At 40.4% G+C, this 21,518-nt stretch overlaps 1 protein-coding gene across 2 annotated transcripts in view; it reads left to right on the plus strand.

Moving 5' to 3' along the window:
* Positions 1–21,518, plus strand: part of DDHD1 (DDHD domain containing 1) — a 74,114-nt gene that overhangs the window by 14,474 nt on the left and 38,122 nt on the right. For both annotated transcript variants that reach the window (XM_067295158.1, XM_067295159.1), the window contains exons 2-4: positions 2,888–3,061; positions 17,483–17,611; positions 19,589–19,736. In XM_067295158.1, the coding sequence (XP_067151259.1) occupies positions 2,888–3,061; positions 17,483–17,611; positions 19,589–19,736 (451 nt within the window). The remainder of the gene's footprint in view (positions 1–2,887; positions 3,062–17,482; positions 17,612–19,588; positions 19,737–21,518) is intronic.

Genomic DNA, 21,518 nt, shown 5'->3' on the forward strand with positions numbered 1-21,518 from the left:
TAAATTCACTTTTTGTTCCTTGTGCAGCTCTCAGTATGGCGATGATTAACATCGCTGTCGTTAACATTTTCATTTCAAGAAATCTAAATCCTTCTGTTTCACACTTCACTGATGGGATGTAGACTCCAAAATTAGCCGAAATTTTCACAGACAATTGAATTTTCTGTGTCATTTGTAGCGACTAACTTTTGCAGTTTAAAACCACTCAGATTTTTTTGTTCTTCTGATATATTTGGATTTATTCTCATTAAATAACTATGCCCCTTGAAAACCCCTGTCTTTTTGTTCTCCTGGTTAGATCTTCAACATCTGAAACGTTAGACCGTTGCATAAGAACTTACTAGAGCAGTGCGTAAAAACTTGCTCCTATTTGGAATAGCTATTTCAGCTGCGTTAACAGAAGCCCGACGGCAGAACTGGGACCTGCGCTGCTTCTGCTTGTTTTTCCCAGTCTCATCAGCCTGACCAGGCTTCTGCGCCGCGTGTGCAGGCGCGACGACGCAGGGGAGCAGGAGCGTTTGAGCAGGGCTCTGGGGATGAAGTGGCACACGTGATGCCTGCCGAGGAAAGCGGGAGTCTGTGGGAGGCTGGAGTGGGAGAGGCTGGCGGTGCTTGGAGCCTCTGCTTTGGGAAAGTCCTTCTCCGCCTTGTGCCGTGTGCGTGCAGGGGGGCTGTTGTGTAGGGTTGTCCGCAGGTTTCCTCGTCACGAGAAGGCTTAGGTGAGTAGGAGAGCACTTGTGCCAGGACCAAATGAGGCAAGTGCAATTGTAATCTAGGCTCCTTGCTCCAGATCACCCGCCTCAAGCGTTGGCTCCCTTCCTCACCCAGAGCCTCCCTGCTGTGCACCTCTTGCTGCTAGCTGCAGGACCAAGTTAAGCTCTGCTCGGAGGTGCTGTCTCCTACAAGTCTCTCTCTCTGTTGCAAAGGAGGGGGAGTCAGAGGTTACTGTCATTTCTAGTGCTGTGGGAACTGTGTCATCTTTTGTGGAAAATTTTTGAAATTGGTTTTGGAACGTTTTGACTGTTACTTTCACTGCGGAGAGAGTATTGCGAGGAGGAGATCCTCCTGTCGCTTCCGTGGCTTGTAGGCGCAGTGTCTGGCAGAAGAAGAATCCAAAATAGTTTGGGGGTTCCAAGGAAATAAGGGAGGCGCTTGCAAATCTAATATATTCTCATCTGTAAGCAGCTAGTACGAAACATACTTCTACTCTAGGTTAGTGCCCATGAGCACGACGAGCACTGGCGGCATATCTGTAAAGGAATGTAGTGCAGAAACGTCTGACCCTACATCAAACTTGCTGGGACATGCACCACCCCAATGCGGTGCTCTGCGAAGCAGATGCTTTCACGGCCTGAGCTAGCAGCTACACTAACATAGCGGTGAGCCAGGCTACAAACCACTGCCTCTTCGCTGGGTCAGCTAGCCCAGCTGCGTTTGCACCGTTCTGGTGGTAGATCTGGCATCTTGGTTTTCCCTTCCTTTGCTCAGTAACTGTGAAATCTTTGTGCTCTCCATTGCTTGTTGCTTTTTTTTCTCCCCATGTAGTTCTTTGCTGGTTTTTTTTTTTTTTTTTAATTTCATCTGTTTTTTTTTCTAAGCTCTTCTTACCAGCTGTTTTCCCACCTTTCGGGTAGGACTGTTTATTTGGATAGCAAAGGCTAGTTTTTTCTCAGTCTCCTTTTCTGAGCCTCTCTTTTTGTGGTTGGATTCTTAGTTTTTTTAGAGACCTAAACATGTTTAGTTATTATGTACACACACTAGAAGTCTGTGCATGACTAATCCTCCCGGTGTGTATGCAGTATACACCAGTGCACATTAACAAGTGCTTGAAGTTAGTGGTCCGGTTGCTCTGGGGTCTCAGTGAAACTGTATCTGCACCAGCCCGGTGAGTGTGGAGGTACAGGCCTTCTGCTGGGGTTTTACAGGCCTGTGGTCTGTGGAGCACAGGCACACACGCAGCACTTCCCTTTCTTGACTTTCCGGATGTAGGAAGGGGAATTCTGAGCTGAGCTAGAATGGATGTTACTGTCTGAGCTTGCTTGCTTGCAGGGATATGCATAAGAGGAGAATTCTTGCTACCTACAGCCACAGTAATTAGTTTGGGCATCAATCACTGTTCAATGAAGGATAGACTCCACGACAAACTTCTTGTAGAAACTACTGTTCTGTCACACGGATAACAAATGGATGGGCACCCAGCTCTGCATTTGGAGTACTGAAACAGAAATTGGAATGATAGTGACTGAAGGCAACCCACAGTGGAAGACTGGTTTTAGTCTAAAGATAACTTTCCTCTCTAGCAAGGAAAGTATTTTAAAATCACCCTTTCTGGTAACTGATATGTAAATTGGATTATTATAAACACAATTCCCAAGGGAAGCAAGGCTCTGTGCAGTAAGGCTGTGCATGTGTGGTTTTCTCTCTCCCCCTCATTCTGCATCATCTTGATAACTTAAACCACTGGTTACTGTTGGTCAAATTTTATAGGGGAGCATGAGTCTCACTAAATTCCTACCTAATTTTTTGAAAATATAAGGCAGCTGGGTAGAGAGGAATATAATCCTGTTAAAGTTAGATTGTTGTTTGAGCTTAAACCTTAATAAATCTTGCACAATCTGCATCTTTCTATCCATCTCTCACATTCTCACACGCACATTTAAAACTTGGCTTCATTAGTTCTGCTGCTGGCAGATTAATACTACTTCACTAGTGGCTTCACCCCATGGGAAAACCTGTTGTTTGCAGAGGCAGTTGTGGTAACCTGGTTAGGGGTTGCAGCAGAGGGAATGTAACTTGTCATCAAAACACCAAACAGAATTCTCTGTCTCTCTTATCTGCTGTCAGTTTGTGATATGTTAAAAAACAGTATCTCTTGTTTGATTTGCAGAAACTGAAAAAATCCCTGTAATGCGTGGACAGTGGTTTATTGATGGTACATGGCAACCTCTGGAGGAGGAGGAAAGTAACCTAATAGAACAAGAACATCTCAATCGTTTCAAAGGCCAGCAGCTGCAAGAGAACTTCGATATGGAAGTATCGAAACCTGTAGATGGGAAGGAGGGTAAGATTGCTTGGATCTTTTTTTTTTTTAAACTATGTTTTCTGGATGGTTGGGGCCTATTTTTCTCAAATAAGAATATGTTCTTTGTTGGTTTTCCATTCTGCATAATGGGGAATATTGTTATAGGTTTCAGCATGCTCTCCTATTTTCCAGTGCATCTTGATGTTTTAGAATTTCCTGCTACAGCACATTTGATGAACACTTTGTAAAATTACTTTCATGGATAAACTTCTTGTTCCCATTTTGTTTTATGTTTCATGATATCTTTCTATTGTGTTCAAAAATCTCACGTAAACCTGAAATCTCTTTGTGCATCAGGAAGAGTGTCAGTGTCTGAACATAAACTGGCTCTTAGCTCTCTGGCCAGTGTTCCTAATTCTGCCCTACAGGGAGTATCAGTTTTACAGATCGCATTTCATTTTCCATTCTAGTTCAATCTGTGGCTTTATTAGAGTAGTGTTCAGTTATGCTAAATCTCATGCATTCATTCTGTTATGGAAGTTCTTGCATTTTAATGACCAGCCTGAGGATGTTCAGTTAATGTTCTTAGGAATCTCAAATGCATTTAGCATTTTTAAGAATAGCCTACAGTTGAATCAGTTGCTCTGGGTAAGTACAGCACAGTGAAAGTTCAATATATTTGGCTTTCATGCTTCAGTTGTACTTATTGGTTGTCACATGTTGAACTTCCGCAAACCAAGAGCTGTAAGTAGAGTCCTCACAATATACTTTAATAGTGGTGTAGTTGTGTTACTCTTTCTAAAGCAACTCTTTAAACTATAAATTGAAAATATTTTGTACAAAACAGTTACAGAATATAGGAGTAGCTCTTATTTGGCCCTGAGCATGGAAGACTTCTTGTGTATGAGCTATGTGATCACACAAGTAAAACCTTGTTCCTAACTTAGAAGCAAGACAGTACTCAGGGTAGTTCTGTAATTACTGTAAGGAAAACCAGAATATTATTTGTTGACTTAAGGAGATTTTTCAATAGTATAGGAAGTAGATAAGTTCCTAGCTTCCTTCAAAGCTAGTGAAGACTCTGAATTATTTTTCCATTTGTACCACCTCAAAAAATCTTTTCCTCTGGCCAAGCCTACAGTATAGTCTTCTGCTATAACAGCTCTGTCAGGTAGGTGCAAAAAACTGTGTGATCCCTAAGCCACAGCAGTGTGCCAGTACAACCCCCTTCTGAAAGGCACTTTTACCTGCATTTCTGTGCTTGCATTGATTTATTGTTTTAGTGTACTGACACAAAGTTCAGCTTTGTTAGTACAGCTGCATCCCCACTGTGAGTGCAGTGCTGTCTGTGGTAGAATAGTATTCTTATACTTGGAAAGCACATCTTTTACAGCTGCTGAGTGCTTCCAGCCCTCGGTAGCTTAACTCTTGATGGAAGGAAGGATATCTTGAGTTGTACTTGGATTTTCCTCATCAAGTGAGCAATGGAGGTTGGGTGTTTTTTTTTTTTTTTTTTTTTTTTTTTTTAAACACGAAAAAGTCTGGTCTTTGGAGCAGAAGCTGTCAAATTTGAAGTAGGAAAGATTGGGGAGAGTGGTGAGAAACATATGGAGCCCTGCTATTTATGAAGAGATAAAAGATCGAAAAAAGGAACTCCAAATTCAGACACCTGTGCCCTCTATAAAACTGAAGCCAAAAAAATAAATTATATGTGTAGTCACTTCAAAACGGAATACGTGTTAAGCCATGAATAACTTTAAATAGACTTTTTGTAGTAATAAGGGAGTCACAGTAAAATTATAATTAACAGTAGGTGTGAAAAGTTGTTTTGTCATTATAATATGTCTCTCAGTACATCTCCAGTCAGCTAGCACCCATGATTACTGTCTACACACAGCACTGGGGAGCAACTTGGGGACTGTTATGTCATCACTGGTGATCTAAATGTTATTATTTGGAAAAGTGTTGAATTAAGTGTATAAATTCCTTAAATCCATTGTTGCTACAATTTTTTGTAATTAACCCCTTCACTAAACAGATTTTGATCCCATCAGGATTTATAGATAGCTGTTATTTAAGACAAATGGAAGTTGAAATAGACTTTTAAATATCACTGGAAGGTGAAGTGGCTATTTGCAATGTTATGGTAAAGCACTGTAAATAATGAAAAACTAGCAATCTTACCTAATTCCTCAGCAAAAGTTTAAGACTGTCTGCTGTAATGAAGTCTCTTGTTACTTAGACATAATTACTTTGTTATGTGAACATGCCAGGGTATGTTGTAAATAATGAAAAGCTAACCCCTCTTGTCAACAAACATCTTGTTGATATTCAGTAGACAAACTTGTTGGTTCTCAGTCCGACCCCAGCCATGCTGCAGATGGTGGCCGTAGGCTGAAAAGCTAGGAGCCAGAAATCCTTCATCTTTACGGTAAACAGCAATTGGTTTAGTTCCGTTTTGCTGTTCCTGTTTTGGGTAGTTTTCTCTTATCCAGCCTACAAACTTGGGGTAACATATGATATCCTGTAATTTAGTATCCAAGACTCAGGTTACAATTGGTTTACAGTTTCATCTTTCTCCTTTTATTTCTTTGTTCTCTAAAACCTTTTTCTGCAGAAAACAGAACTGGGAGCAAGCTACTAGCTGTTTAGCACACTCAGCTTTTGAGCAACCTGTTAGTGCATTGCTTGCAACAGAATCACCTTACTTAAATGTAGGCCAAGTGATGCCGCTTCCCCTCTCTGTGTAGTGTGGAATACACTTACTTCTAGAAGCATGAGCCCCCACTCCAATGATTTATTTTCTCAGTTCTGCTCCTGGATTTAAGCATTTTAACAAGAAAATAACTATGCTTTGTCTAGAGCATCTGTTGATGATAGGTGTTGTTTGGGACCACAGGAAGTTGTAAATGCTGAAGCTAACAGAACAGCATATGATGACGTTTAGGTGAATGACTTGTCAAGTTCTACTGTCCCTGGGGCAGCCTGGAGACCACTGCTTCAGTGGAAGAGTTAGGAATCCCTCCACGGGAGCAAACTGCCCATAGCAGCATTTTGGTTTTCACCCTTATAGGGTATTTAGTATCATGCCTTGCAAAATCAACTGTGTTTATGCTGTGTGATAGAGCTGGCTCTATCTTGCTGTGTGATAGAGCTGGCTCCATCTTGCTGTCTGATTCTTTTCAGTGGTCTGCTGAGCTGTTGGCTTCAGGAGTGGTATGGCTTTCCCGGGTAAATTATTTGTAATGGCACACCAGAGAAGTGCAGTAACTTTCTTGTTTCTTGGGACTGTCCAAGCAGACTAATGAGACCTTTAGCTTTGCAGTTCCCAGTTGACCTGAATTTAGCTCCAAGGAGGCTATGTCCTGTTGGAGTTCATAGGCTAGATTCTCAGTTACCAGAGCTCTACATGCTACTTGCAGAAATCAGTCAAATGTCCCTGAGTTTTCTGGAGGGATGTTTGGTCCTGAATGTGTTGGCATCTTACGCTTGTGAGAGGCCAGTTAGCTTGATCAGAGATTTCTGAAGTGCAGCATGCACACTAGGTGTTGGTGATGTGACAGCTGACTCCCAGACCACCAGGCATGTGTGCAGGTGAGGGAAGGGACTCCAAGGAGATGAGCCTCTCTCTTCATTGACTGTCCAGGGTGCTCTGCTTCCCTAGATGCCTAAAGCCAAGCGGCAGGAATGCTACTGGAATACAATTGCAAGGAAATGCTGCAAAAGCATTGTCAGTCTCCTCCATAGCTTGACCACACTCTTTCACATCTCATCACCCTGGAGTCTGCTTTGATGCTGGCCTAGTTCCAGACACATTTTTCAATTTTAACTATTGGTTTTATTGTTGATAGATACAGCAGGAAAGGACATTCCTACTCTGTTTTTTAAAACAGAGTAACCAGTACAGCTGCAGGAGGAACCCAAACTTAAGATAAGCCCTCATCAGAGAAAAAGGGGGTTGGCTGCATTTCTTTGAGGTTTTGTTATGAAAGTGAATGTCTGCAGCCTGTGTTTGAGATAATGCAAACCACAAACGTAAAATTAGCAGATTCAGGAAAGTGTCTTCTAGCTTGTCATTAAACAATTTTACATCATTTTTGAGCAGAATGAGAATCATTATGTTGTCATTTTAAGGTTGTATTTAAGAGTAAAGCTTGACGCTTGTCATTCAGTCTTTGCTAAAAACAGTCGAATCTTTGACACCTTAAACCCCCAAATGAGATGCTGCACTGCTGTAGCAGCATATCTGGCTTTCCAGGTTTGTGATTTGTTGTTCTGCCATGCTGTTGATAGGTGGACAGTGGGGGTTTTTTAGGCCCTCAAATTCGTTTGTCCAGTACTTGTTTTTCATCCAGGTAGCAATACGGTTTTTTGTATATAGGCTTTGCCCATCCTTCTTAAGGAAGATTTATTCTTCAAACCTAGCATACATAAATTCATATCAACACAGGCTGTAAGGTGACATTTTGAAATAAATTCTTAGGTTCAAAATTCTAACCATTTGATATAAGCTTCGACCCTTAAAATATGAAAATATTTTGATGGTTTATTTGATCACACTGAGAATGAGTCATCTCTGATATGGTATTCTGCAGAAATATTAACCTTTCTTGTACTGGATATACCCAGTGACTCTCTATAGAATTATTTTGCAATAAGTAATATATTTAATTATTTCTGAGAAAAACCTAAGTTATCACACTTATTCTGTGAAGCAATATTTCAGGTGAAAACATTCTGAAGGGAAAATAAAAATGGTAACATAATACCTTGTTAGCAGTCACCCAGCTGAAAATATACAAAATAATACAAGGTCTGAAAACTGCTTTTTATGCTTCCCAAAGCAGATGATGAGTTCAGGACTTATCTGAAGTAGTCTATCAAAGGAGCAGCGTTCTCTAGTGATTTCAATAGTATCAAGGCCATTGTAAGATAAACAAGACCCTAAATTCAGACCACAGCAGCTTCTTAAAGGTTCTTAGACCAGATATTTTACTAACAAAGTTTAACCAGAATAAGGGCAAAGATGTTCAGACCAGGACCTTCTGGATGAAGGGTCACAGTAGCTCTTTCAGCGCTGATTTTTCTCTCTTGCTGTTTTTCTGGAGCCCACCTATCCCTTGCTGTGAGTTCCTGTAGCGTAGAGGAGGGGGAACTTGGTACATCGTAAAGCTGCTCTCTATTGCTTTCTGTGCAACGAAGCCGGAAACCTGTGGTAAGTGCCAAACAGCAGGGTAGGAACAGCAAGTGCTCAGCGTGCTTCTGGGGAAGTAAAGGCAGGTGGTACTTACAACCACTCTAGGTTGCTGTGAGGGCTAATTTGATGCTTCCATTCAAGACCACAGAGCAGTGGTTCAAAGGATAGATCATAAACTAGTCCCCATTATAAATATTATCCTCTAACACCTCTAAGGTTTGCTACCTCTGCTTTAAAAGTACTTGGTTAGATGTTAGTATCATATATAGTTGAATACTTCTCATCCATTGCTATGTGATTTTTCTCAGGTACATTCTTGTAATTTGGATGAAGTGAAGCTGAAAGTTGCACATATGTAATCATAAGCGAGGAATAGACATGGTTCATTATATTTTCACAGAGAGGTTGTGAAACTTCATCTGTGGAGATGTTCAAAATTCAACTAGAAAAGGCCCCAAGCAACCAGATCTAAATTTGAAATTAGATCCAACTTAAATGTTGACCCTGCTCCGAGTGGAGGATGGGACCTGATGACCTCCATCCCTCCATCAATGTAAATGATTCAGTGGTTATTCTGTGATATCAGAAGTGGAGAAGAAAAATCCTGTAAGTCATAATCAGAATGGGTTTTTGAGATGCACTGATTTTGAAATTGCTTATGTTTGTTGGTTTTTATTATGGATTTTCAGTATGTGGTTAGATGCCACAATATTTTTAAAAGTTGGAGTGGAGTTGATTTGTTTTGCCTTAGATTTCAAATAAAATTTTCTCTGTTCATAAATTATATTAAAGTAACTTTAGTCACTGCAGGTAAAGTTAACCCTTAGAAGGGAAAGTCATTCATAGAATCACAGAAACCTTGAGCTAGGCAGGAACCTCTGGAGACCATCTGGTCCAGCCCTCCTTCTCAAAGCAGGGTCAACTAGAGCAAGCTGCTCAGGACCCTGTCCGGTCGAGTTTTGATTATCTCCAAGGATGGAGACTCCAAAACCTCTCTGGGCAACCTGTTCTAATGTTCAACCACCCTTACAGTAAAAAAGTTTTTTCTTATGTTTTAGTTGAATTTCCTGTATATATTCTTCTTGAGTGTCGTATTGCTGCAGCCAGTAAAATATTCTGTAGACTAAATAATTCCATCAGGTCCCAAGTGCAGTAGCTATGAGCTTAATATTCTTCTCCTTTGGAAAACTGATGTGCAACCCTAAAGGACTTAACCTGTGCCTCTACTAAGGCACCTGCTGACAGAGCTGTTAGCCAAGGATACGAAGAGGTGTGATCCTTGACCAGCATAACTGTGGCAGTAGAAGTTCTTAACACAAGCATGGAATAACACTCATTTGTGCTGGTATAATATATTGGATGATTATAGAGTATTAATTTCTCCTGGCATTTGAAGGAAAGATGATGTTTCAGTGGCGTTTCCCCCCCGCTCCCCCAGCAGGCTGACTTCAGATAGTTCTAGTCTCTTCATAATTACAGCTTGCTTAAAGACTTAAATTTGTGAATGCAGAAGCCAGACTAGAGCCTGTTCCTTGATCTCACATTGGATTTTATCACTCATTTAACTATATTAGATTTCTGAGGCTAAAGTGTTTTGAAATGATTTTGTTTAGGATGTAAGGCTATTTGGAAGATTGAGCGCCCACAGTGCAGTAACACAGATTTGTAGAACTTTGGCTGTTCCAGAGCAGGTCTGAAAGTGAAGTGCAATAGATATCCCATCATAACTGAGCTTAATAGCAAGTAGGAAAATAGTATTCACTATGTGCCATGAGCAGCAGCTTCTCGGTCACACAGCTTGATTTGCTCAGCAGAGGCTTTCATGTATCTTAAGGTATTTCTTCCATAATCACACTGCTCTGATGTGTGGGTATTGCTATGCAATATTTCAGTATTCTTAATCTTATCTTAAAAGGAATAAAATAAGACAAAAGTCTAACAAATTCTGAACTTGCCTTACCATCAAGGGGAAGCTCCTGTTCATATACGAGGGCCGTCAGCGGCAGATTTTGCATGCTGATGCATTTCACTGTGGAAGGCACCTTCCTCTGGACATACAAACCAGGGTTAACAGTAGGATGTTTTGTTTAATCTAACTTGTTATGCTCTCACAGTCTTTGGGGAAAATGATAGACCTGTACTTAAAGTTAAGGAGTTGGTTATTTAAATGTTTACAGTATATATTTAAGAAGGATTACTGTGTTCTGCCCTATACAAAATAGTATGTTTATGCTTTTAAACACACTAATGCAAAGGCACTCAGTAAAACTGGTGATTATACTGTCACAGTTTTCTTTTACTAACACCTTTAGCTTTGCTGCATTCGTGATGTCCTGTTTATGAAAAGGGAAGAAGTTAAATTTGACTAATGTGATCTCGTGCTTTTTGCTACAAAACCAGTTTTTAAATGTATATGCTTATTCAATAAAATGTCACATTTTTTAAAAAGAGTAATACTAATGAAAAAAATGACACCCCTTTTAAAAATTTTACTTTGAAGCTCAGTGTTTTTACTTTTAGTTCTCTACCACCTCCCTCCCTTCTCCCTCCCTTCTCTGTTCAAATGGAGAGGATATAAGGAGAATTCAGATGCTGCATGTCTTAAGCGAAAGCGTTCCCAAGGTACAGTAATTGCAGATTTCTTTCTTGTAGTACTCCTGGTTTAGGAAGCTTTAAATTCTAGTTTGCTTATATTAAATGTGTTAGATTTACCTGCTTCAATTTCTTGAGCTGCATTCATGCCATTTTCTTCAAAAGGGAAGGAAAAAGCATGGTAAATCCTAGAAGAAAAGTAGAAGTGCTGTGAATCATAGAGAAAAGTAGATGCTAACGGTATCATGCGCTAATCCATGTTTAGTTGTTTGTGACTGTCATGAAAAGTGTAAACATTTGGTTTCTTACACTCTTACTGTGTGTATTGGCTTTTTCAATAAACTGAGAGCAATGTATTTAAAATTGCAGAAGGCCTCATGTAAGATAAATTATGTTAGAGAAGGAACGGGGGGTTGAATAAAGAGTTGTACACTACATAATGTTTTGTTTACCACTTTTCTGGGTAATATATGCGTCATGATCTTTAATTTTATGTTGTAAATTATTTTTACTGCAGCCTTTGTATCAGAACTGGAATGGAATAAGGCTATGAGCATATAATATAAAAAGGCTGCCTAGAATACATGATCAAGGCTGTTGTGTTGCAGAAGCAACCCTGAATTTTACAGCAGTTCATATTGTGCAAATTCATTTCAGAAAATGAGAGTAGATCTTACAGGAGCCATTAATGATTGCAGAAGGCTCAAAAGTACTTGGCACTGATCTATCTGTGCCACTGTTAAAGCCACTAGAAATTAAACTCTTATTGACTCCAGTGATTGTGGAACTGGACTTCTGAAAACTGCCCCCTCGATTTAAAATGTAAATGCAAATGGTAGGTTTAGTGTTTTTCTTATCCCATGTATTCTCTTAGCTCCTGGGGATGTTCTGAAGTATGAGAACTTATTTTGACATGCATAAATGTTTGCCTTTTGACTTTTTGATTACACTTTTCTTTAATTGGATCCAAAATGCAAATGCTTACAATCAAAATGTTTAATACTAAACCTTTTCCTGCCACTTCTCAAACATGGAACTCAAGTCTGTTCAAGGTGAATAGGTGTAATTACAGTTTTAAACAGTAAGAAGAGTCATATATCTTTGCTTCATCTTTAGATAACTGTTTTTATCCTACTTTTTCCGTGTGCACAGAAAATCATTTTGTATAATTTTGCGCAAATCATGCTCAGTTGTAGTTTTGAATGTCCTTGAATTGAAAGTTGGTGCTTATATAACAAATTACGACGTTCATGAATTGAAAAATGATAAAGTACAATATAAAAATGACAGCAATGTGAAACTTGATTAAGAGCAATAGCCTTTCTAATGGCTTTGCATTTGTCTTGTAAATAAAAAATTGCTTTAAAATCTGCAGCTGTGCCTCGAGTTTGCATACTGGAACTTGAGTTATTTAAAAAATAATAATAGTGGCCAAATTATGCTCTCAACTCTGTGTATGAAGTGCCAGATTTTTGTTCAGAAACTAATGCTCAATGATTGCAAAGCAGATCTAGTAAAAAAATACCTGAATAGAGAAAGCAGTAAAGGATTTCAAACAGTATGTTTCCCTTCTCTGGTCACTAGCCCTAACTGGAGTGATAGTTCCTTTCTGGAAGAGATGGAGATAATATCAGCTCTAGCACTTCAAAGATTGCTTTCCTCTAGATTGATTTTGACTTGAGTATAGTCAGAAACTCTGGTAGAAAGGAATCACCCCATGCTTTGGTCTTGGCAGGTAGATGAAAGTATCAAGTAAAAACCAAGTGCTTACCTTAAAAGGTATTTAATTTTAAACAGTTGGCCCTGTGAAATGTCACGTTCAAGTACCTATCCATCTGCAGCTTCTGCTGGAAGTGTTCAGCTCTTCAAGTATTTGGGCTGGAAAACTGTTTGCACTGACAGTATACATACACTGGGCACATCCCCACTTCTTCATCCGTTTTATACTGTGAGCATAAAGGACAGTGCAAGCTTTCTACTCCTCAGCTATTCTCCAATTATTTTGCCTCAAGATGAGTCTAATCCAGATCAGCTTTTTCAAGGCTTTAGGAATATGTATTTTATATTCTCTTTTTTCCCTTTCTTTTTCCCCATATTTGAACTTTTTAGAGGAATTTTTCCCTCTGTGTTCATCTTTCTTGGTGAAACCAAGTAGTATGATAATAACCAGTGATTTCTTCAGCTGAGAATAGTCCTTTCTTGATCCCTCTCATGTCAGCTATGCTTCTCTTTTAGTTTTGCACAGCTTTCTCTGTACTGTTGAGCATCGGGCTATCTTCCATCTGCGCTGGGACTGTGCCTCCACATATTGGTGCTCTAGGTGTCTGTCTTGTTTTGTGTTCCTAAAAAAATGTTTCATTTGTAGTTCCTGGGCTACAAAGGAAACCAAAATTTGGTCTCACTTCTGTGGGCTTGGCCTTTAATCTCAAACTAGAAAGCTCAGCAATGTGCAAGAGTGCCTAAGGACTTCCATGACGGTGGAAGGTGCACCTAAGGAAACTCCTCCTGAGAAAGCTGTGCATGTTGTCAGCGTCAAAGTAGCTCACATGAAAACAAAGCTGCCAGAAACCTGCTCTGGGAAGAGGTTTCTGTCCCACGATCTTGTGGGAGACCCTTCACCTCTTCTGCCTCCCATTCAGAGATTCTGTAGCCACGGTTGGATCTCAGTGACGCTCAGAAACATCCCAGCCTGGCGGCCTGGTGTGAATCCTCAACTGTAGAAAGTACGCTCCTGAAGGACCCAGAAGGCAGTAGAACAAGCATGAAGAGCGTATCCCTGTTGCCACATCCACTGCCTAATCTGAATTCTGCAACTTGGTACCCTGTGCTTCCTCAGCCAAGCTACAGCATGCCTTAGTGACTTCTTGACACCCAGTGACATCTCTTGATACGAACATATCCTGAGTTGTCCGTTTGACCACCTTTGCAACATGAAAGAGGTTTACCTCACAGTCACTGCTTGTATTTGAAAAGAGAATGGTAAATCATGTTATCTCATATTTAAGGAAATATTTCATTCTCAAGCTCTTGTTCAAAACAATGATTGTAGCCCTTGTCATCCCATACCTGGAATGCCTGGTTTGTATCTTCTGATTTTTAGGATGCTTATTTTCATATTGCTATCAGACCTTCTCAGAAGACATATTTCTTCCTGCCTGGGAACACCAAGAGTAAAAAGTCCTTTTGCTAGATTGCTTGAGGGTCTTGTGAATCTCTTCAAAGCCCTTGAAGGAGTGGTGGCCCTCATGAAGAGGAACTTTATTGCAGTTTCTATTACCTAGATTATTAGTAAGTAGTAGCTCCTCTGCACAATGACAGAGGACCTCTGTCCCTGCCCAGCTGTGCATGCACACATGGCTTGTGGATCATCTGTCCCCATGACTGGTCTCTGCTAGGCAGCTCTTCTCTCAGCTGGGTTTCTGCCATGCCAGTCCCAGCAAGGGTGTGCCATTTTGTTCTCCCTAGACATTGTCATCATTGGCAGAGATGCTTATGTAAGGGTAGAGAGTGCACAACAATAATCATCAAGTGGAGAGTCACTCCTCTTTTGAAGAGCTAATCTTGCGCACCAACAAGGACTGGAGCTCAAGGTGGTAGATATTTCTGTATCAGGGGGCTTTTGTTTCATTCGTGGACATCACATCTGGGGTCTGAGGACAAATCGACATCCTAGTGTTTATGTGAGTCAAAAAAGGGAGACAAAATCTCACCCCACCTAAATAAGGGGATGGTTGGTCTGTGGAATGGGTGTGTTGACCCTCAGGCACACTTTGTAAACAGTACATCCTGTGGGATTTCAAAACAGGGTGCCAAGGTGGAGCATCTGGCTTAGCTTATTCTGGCCCAGGTGACTTCTCTGAACTTTTTTTAAGGAATGTATCTATTTCTGATTGGTGAGACAGTCATCTTGGAAGTGCCATCCAAACTTCTGTCAGATACTGCACTGGAGTGCGTGATGCCTTTGAAATGTTCCACAGACACTGTTTTTCAGTGACTGACACTCTCTACTGCTGATTTAGGCTTTGCTTTTGGACGTAAATTGTGTGTGTGGACAGACACTCAAGGGAAAAGCAAGTGGTAAAAGTATTGGTAAACAAAATTTACTAAGAAATGTAAAATGTAAATGTATTATAAATATAAAATGTATCAATTTATTGGTAGATTAGATTCACTGAGAACTGTTGTCCCTATGCCTGTTTTGCATCCTGCCCTTTCGCAAAAGGTCCTGATACTTTCTGCTTGAAGGGAAACTGAGAAGCAAAAAAACAAACACCAACTTAAATATTTTGGGAGCCAGGTGGAAAGGAAGGGAGGGCATATAGTGCAAGTACTGTTTAAAAATATATATATAAATTTGAGCTTGAATACAATGTGTATGTTGACAGCACATCTCAGAGAGGTAAGCAACTGTTCTCAAGAGGTAGAGAAGCACAGTCGTACTGAAGCCGTATGGTGCTTTTATTAACAGTAGACCCTAGCTTTTCAGGTTTTCTTTTGAAGGCAGTACTAAATACGCAGAGAAATAGTGTTAGGAATTTCATTTTCAGCTCCTTAGTGCATGCATGGCTCTGTGGTGTGTCCTTCAACATGTATATTTTCGAACAACAGTATAAGAGTACAAGTTAGGGATTTGTTTGTCACAAGTGAGAATAGTTCATGCAAGGTAGGGAAAATCTGTGACTTTTCCGTATATTCTTTATGACAGAGAGGCTGGGCTTTATTCCAGGAAAATGTTTGAGGATCACTCTTCCCCAAATCACTGTTCTTCCAACAGTCATAAGCAACTCAGTCATGGGCCCCCGTCTGCCTCTTCTTTTGCGTGCTTTGGCCCTCGAGACTGTTGTGATGGTCTCAAAGGTATCATGCTTCCATTTCTCTGCTCTCAGCTTCCCAGGAGCATACTCTGAGAGATGTTTTGCAGAATGTAGATGAATTAGGCCTCTGCTGGTAAGGTGCTGCTAAATGAAGAGTAAAGACTACAGTGGTCATGAATTTGGGGACAGGGGAGATTCCACAGAAGTGCAAGGAGGTCACGTGCCTCTGCCGCTAGACTACTTCCCTCTTTCGGGATATCGCTGTTGCATTGACTTTGGCGCCAGGTCTGAAAGAGGAAGTTTTGCTGGGAGTTTCCATTCCCTCTCCAGTTCTATACTTAGATTTCTGGTCATAGCCCCATCTCTGTTCCTAGAGAGGAGTTTAGGAAAAAATGTTTGCTTGTTCAGTGAATTCTCACTAGATTGCTTCTTGCTCTTGCCAGTCATTAGCCTAAGCTACCATATCTGCTCTTCAAAGTCACACTTGACTTCCTTTCCTGTTCTTTGCACTGCCAGTGTAAAACATCAATGTAGTTCTGGTTACTTTTTGTGAATCAGTTGTTTACCGTAATAGACGGGTAATCCTTTTCTAATGCCCGTGTTTCTTAGAGACTTGATTTAGTTTTTCATCAGACTATGTTAGGTCTGTGTGCCTTGGCAAAGAAACAAAAAATACTGCAGGAGAAAGGTCTCAACATTTAGCTTAATGTGGCTCTTCTGTACTGTAACAGAGTTAAAATCAGAAATCACAATGGCTCAGGCTTTGCCAGAATGTCTTTAAAAGAGCATAAAAAATTCATTTGAGTGGCCTCAAGTAGGGGATGTGCTAGAGTTTCACTTTTTATGGGGGGGGGGGAAAAAAACAAAAAACCTCTAAGCCCTTTCTGTGACTGCAGGCTTTTTACCATGACCTACTGACACAGTTTAATAGTGCATTTGTCATAGGACTACTGCTGCTAATTTTCAGCTCTCCTAAATGTTGCATATCTCATGTTAGACAAGGCTAAAGCAGCAGATTTCCAAACCTAGGTGAAATCTGAATTACTAGTCAATACAGCTGCAATATTGTTTTGCTCACGCAAGCCCCAAGCTTAGATGAGAGATTCTGACTTGCATTATAACGTGCCTGCTGTGCTTAATCCTGACAATCGAGCGATGTATCATGAGTTTGGTCCCAGAGTTCAATCAGTTCCAAATCTGGAACATACACTAACTGCACAAAGACACTAGAGCTCTTAGTGGCTTTTGAAAGACTTAGATTCTGTTCTGTGCCAGAAATTACTCATTCAGAGGCTTTTTTACTGAACTGCATTTCCAACTCCTAGACATTTCTGAAAGGATAAAAGATGCAATGGAGCCTTCTAGTAATGGAGCTTTGAAAGCATCTATTTGTGTTACTGCAGCGCACTGTAGCTGCAGTCAAAGCAGGGATCTCGCTGTACAGATACAGGAGGAAGAAAATAGGAATGCAGTTGCTCTTTGCTAGCAAGAATGCACATGACAGCCACCTGGTCATCACAGCAACCTGCAGTTTTTTGGGATGCATTGCCCTGCTCCCCACCCTGTATTTTGCTTTCAGCCAAGAGTATATTTTGGAAGGTTGCTATTCCAAAAAAGGAATGAGGGTGGGAGAAGAATGATGTGAAATGTCCTCAGAGGTGGCCTCCAAACTGCTGCTTGTTCTGATCAGATTAATCTTAAATGTAAAATCTTTTCAAGGTAAGAAGTAATATGGATTTAGGTATAATAGAGCTCTAGATTTTACTGTGTGTGTGAATTTCCCTTTTCTCTCTCTGTCTGAAGAGGCTTTTTTTCCTCTTACCCATCTAAATTAAATGTTGTTCCTTTTTGCTACAGCTATTCATAGTCTAAAGTTGAGTCGCAACCATGTGGACTGGCACAGTGTGGATGAAGTGTATCTTTACAGTGATGCAACAACATCTAAAATTGCAAGAACTGTTACACAAAAGTTGGGGTTTTCCAAAGGTAATATTTCTCAGAGTTTGTAAAGAATATTATAAATACCAGTATTTTAACAGTTTTTTGCTTTAACACTAGGAAGAGAAGATAAATCTGAAGTTCTGGTATGTGCTTAGCCTATTTTTGCCATTGCTGTGTTGCAGAAGATCATATTAGGAGCTTTAGGTTGTTGTACATGCTTACAACTGGACACGAATAGCTATGACATATTTTCATTACTTGTTTTATTACTATTTTGGATGCAGCAGTTAGTATTACATAATAAATATATTAAAATATTACAGTTGTAAAGTCTAGCAGCTATAATATAAAAATTACGGTTCCCTTTGCAAACATAACTTTACCCCTGTGTACTTGCATACTGTGCTGCATTCCTTAAATACATGATCATACCTTCCCCTCTTGCCAGCTCCTGCTTTTAACTGTTCGTATAATAGACCTATGAACTAAGAGGAGGGGTGAACTAAGAGGAGGGGTGAAGCTGTTTTTAATAGGAATCCTTCTCATTTAATCTCAAAACTACCAGTTATAAAGTTAGTGAGGCTAAGACAGTTGGAGGAGAGGATGGTCTCTTCTCATGGGAAAGGCAGACTGATGCCAACCAAGAAATCTGGAACTTGTCCTTTCTTCTGTGGTGTTTCTATGCTGCTGGACAACTGCATAAACAAGAACGTACACAAGTTCCTTCTGTTTTGTTCCTTGTTGTCTGAATAGACAAGATCAGGTAATAGGTTTGGCTTTAAGCTCCATGCCTCTGTTCTGTAATTAATGCCCTCTTACCCCTCAGGGCTGATGGGTGGATACTTAATTAATATTTGCCAAGAATTAATATAATTCATTGCTATTGCACAAAATTCCAGAAGAAATGAAGTACTCTGTATCCAGAACATGATTTGGACAGTGTACAATAAATAATGCACAGGATTTGTTATAAAAATCTGGGGGGAGAGATATCAAATAGCAGCCCACTTGATAAGCTAAGTCTGTCATTTGTGAAAAGTGCCATGTGATCATGTAGTTACAGGCATCATCATAATGCCCAAGTGGACCAGGGCAGGAGTTAAGTGTTGTAGAAGTGACCTTAATTCTGCAGTTTTGAAGTGTTTGCTTTGCAAGTGTCATATGATGTTGGCATTCTTACTGTGTTTTCCTCCTCCTTAAAAACAAAACAAGTTGTTTGTTTCAGTTTTTATCACGGGGAATGATGCTGTCTTCCTCTACCTGGCCATCTGAAGGGGTTGCTGGATTCATTTTTTTTTCCCCATTTGCACAGCTAGCACTTGCACAAAGCTGTTACCTTCTATATTGGTCTGTCACTAGAGGGGGATGGAGACACACTTTGCCCGTTGGTTTTACAAGCCAGCTGCAGGGCGGTGAGATAATACCTGTATTTGCCTTGGGTAGCTGATTTTTGGTTTGGCTGCTGAACTGGAGAATGAGTGGGGAAACTTGGGGTTGGATCTACTTGAAATAAAATGTAAATTTTCCTTGTAAAAGTGGAAAATTGTAAAGCTTTTCAGCCAGCTGTCTTGATGGGGTCAGAGAGAGAATGCCGATGCTTAGCAATTTTGTGACAAGACCATTTCAATAATCACTTCATGCTGTGGGAGAAAGGTAGAGATGTAAGGATGTTTAGACGCACACAGAAGAAGGGTAACTAATTGTGCTATAAAAGCAGATGGGCAATTAATCAACTGTTTTCTAAAAAGTTGTTTTTTTCAAAACATCTGTGAAATTAGTTATCTTTACAGTGGAAATGGCCTATCAATAAATTGGCCAATACAATTAATATCACCTAGTTGCTCAAATGCCTCAGGAGTTTAAAATTGCAGACATTTAAAAATACATGCTTTTTCTTTGTGTAAACCTATTTTCAAAATACTTTAATGCATTGGTCTGAGACAAATTAATGTTCTGTCAGCATATATGAGAGCATCACACTTCATAGAATGTAACTGATCTAGGATAATGTTTTTCCTGCAGCGTCAAGTAGTGGGACAAGGCTACATAGAGGCTATGTAGAAGAAGCTACGTTAGAAGACAAGCCACCACAAACTAGTCACATTGTGTTTGTTGTGCATGGTATTGGGCAGAAAATGGACCAAGGAAGGATCATCAAAAATACAGCTATGTGAGTGCTTCATAATATTTGCAGTAGCAATTCTAGCCTGAATATAAGGCTGACATAAATGACAGCAGACCCTTCAGTTTAAGCTCTTTCTCTCTTTCTCTCTTTCTCTCTTTCTCTCTTTCTCTCTTTCTCTCTTTCTCTCTTTCTCTCTTTCTCTCTTTCTCTCTTTCTCTCTTTCTCTCTTTCTCTCTTTCTCTCTTTCTCTCTTTCTCTCTTTCTCTCTTTCTCTCTTTCTCTCTTTCTCTCTTTCTCTCTTTCTCTCTTTCTCTCTTTCTCTCTTTCTCTCTTTCTCTCTTTCTCTCTTTCTCTCTTTCTCTCTTTCTCTCTTTCTCTCTTTCTCTCTTTCTCTCTTTCTCTCTTTCTCTCTTTCCTCTCTTCCTCTCTTCCTCTCTTCCTCTCTTCCTCTCTTCCTCTCTTCCTCTCTTCCTCTCTTCCTCTCTTCCTCTCTTCCTCTCTTCCTCTCTTCCTCTCTTCCTCTCTTCCTCTCTTCCTCTCTTCCTCTCTTCCTCTCTTCCTCTCTTCCTCTCTTCCTCTCTTCCTCTCTTCCTCTCTTCCTCTCTTCCTCTCTTCCTCTCTTCCTCTCTTCCTCTCTTCCTCTCTTCCTCTCTTCCTCTCTTCCTCTCTTCCTCTCTTCCTCTCTTCCTCTCTTCCTCTCTTCCTCTCTTCCTCTCTTCCTCTCTTCCTCCTCTCTTCCTCTCTTCCTCTCTTCCTCTCTTCCTCTCTTCCTCTCTTCCTCTCTTCCTCTCTTCCTCTCTTCCTCTCTTCCTCTCTTCCTCTCTTCCTCTCTTCCTCTCTTCCTCTCTTCCTCTCTTCCTCTCTTCCTCTCTTCCTCTCTTCCTCTCTTCCTCTCTTCCTCTCTTCCTCTCTTCCTCTCTTCCTCTCTTCCTCTCTTCCTCTCTTCCTCTCTTCCTCTCTTCCTCTCTTCCTCTCTTCCTCTCTTCCTCTCTTCCTCTCTTCCTCTCTTCCTCTCTTCCTCTCTTCCTCTCTTCCTCTCTTCCTCTCTTCCTCTCTTCCTCTCTTCCTCTCTTCCTCTCTTCCTCTCTTCCTCTCTTCCTCTCTTCCTCCCACCCCCCAGTCATTAGTCTTTTTATTGTGGGTACACTACTTTCTGTGTTAATTTGAACGTATAGACCTACTTAGAGCAGCTGCAAGCCAGAAGAGCAAAGATATATTCTGTTTTCATGGCCCATATTTCCAACTTTTAGGGGAGTGGTTGGTGAATTTATAGCACCTTTGGTTAGTGACTTTGCTGAATGGGGACAGATTTGCATTTGGTCCAAATCCAGGGGAATCTCCACTGTTCCTGCTGGATGTCAGATGAGTGGGCAAGTGAAGTACGTCCTCATAAGGGAGGGAAAATGAGGAGCTAGGTGAATGCTGGCAGTCTTAACAGTGCAGAGTTATTTAATACACTTGCAAGCTATTGCTGTAAGTCTGCTCACTGACTTCCCTGCGCAGATGCCTGATAAAAAGTAAAACTTGATTAAAAGCTTACCAAATCTTTTCATTGAATGTCTTTTGTGAAGACTGGTTTGCAAATGGTTTTTGATTTGAGATCCATGGTAATTCAGGATGCTGGTGAGTGGGAAGAGAAACTCCTGAGCTATTGCAAATCCTGTCCATGAAAATATTTCTGTTGAACATTAGAAGAAAATATAAGTTTTGATGATAGCACTGGGCGGGGTGAGGTGGTATTAAGGAATGCTTCATTAGCTGAAAGAAGAGGCTAAAAATGTGTTAATTGCATGTGTGTATTGTGCAGATGGTTTAGCATGTGTGTCA

This window comes from Apteryx mantelli, chromosome 4, assembly GCF_036417845.1.
Source record: "Apteryx mantelli isolate bAptMan1 chromosome 4, bAptMan1.hap1, whole genome shotgun sequence".
In the NCBI taxonomy this organism is placed as follows: domain Eukaryota; kingdom Metazoa; phylum Chordata; class Aves; order Apterygiformes; family Apterygidae; genus Apteryx; species Apteryx mantelli.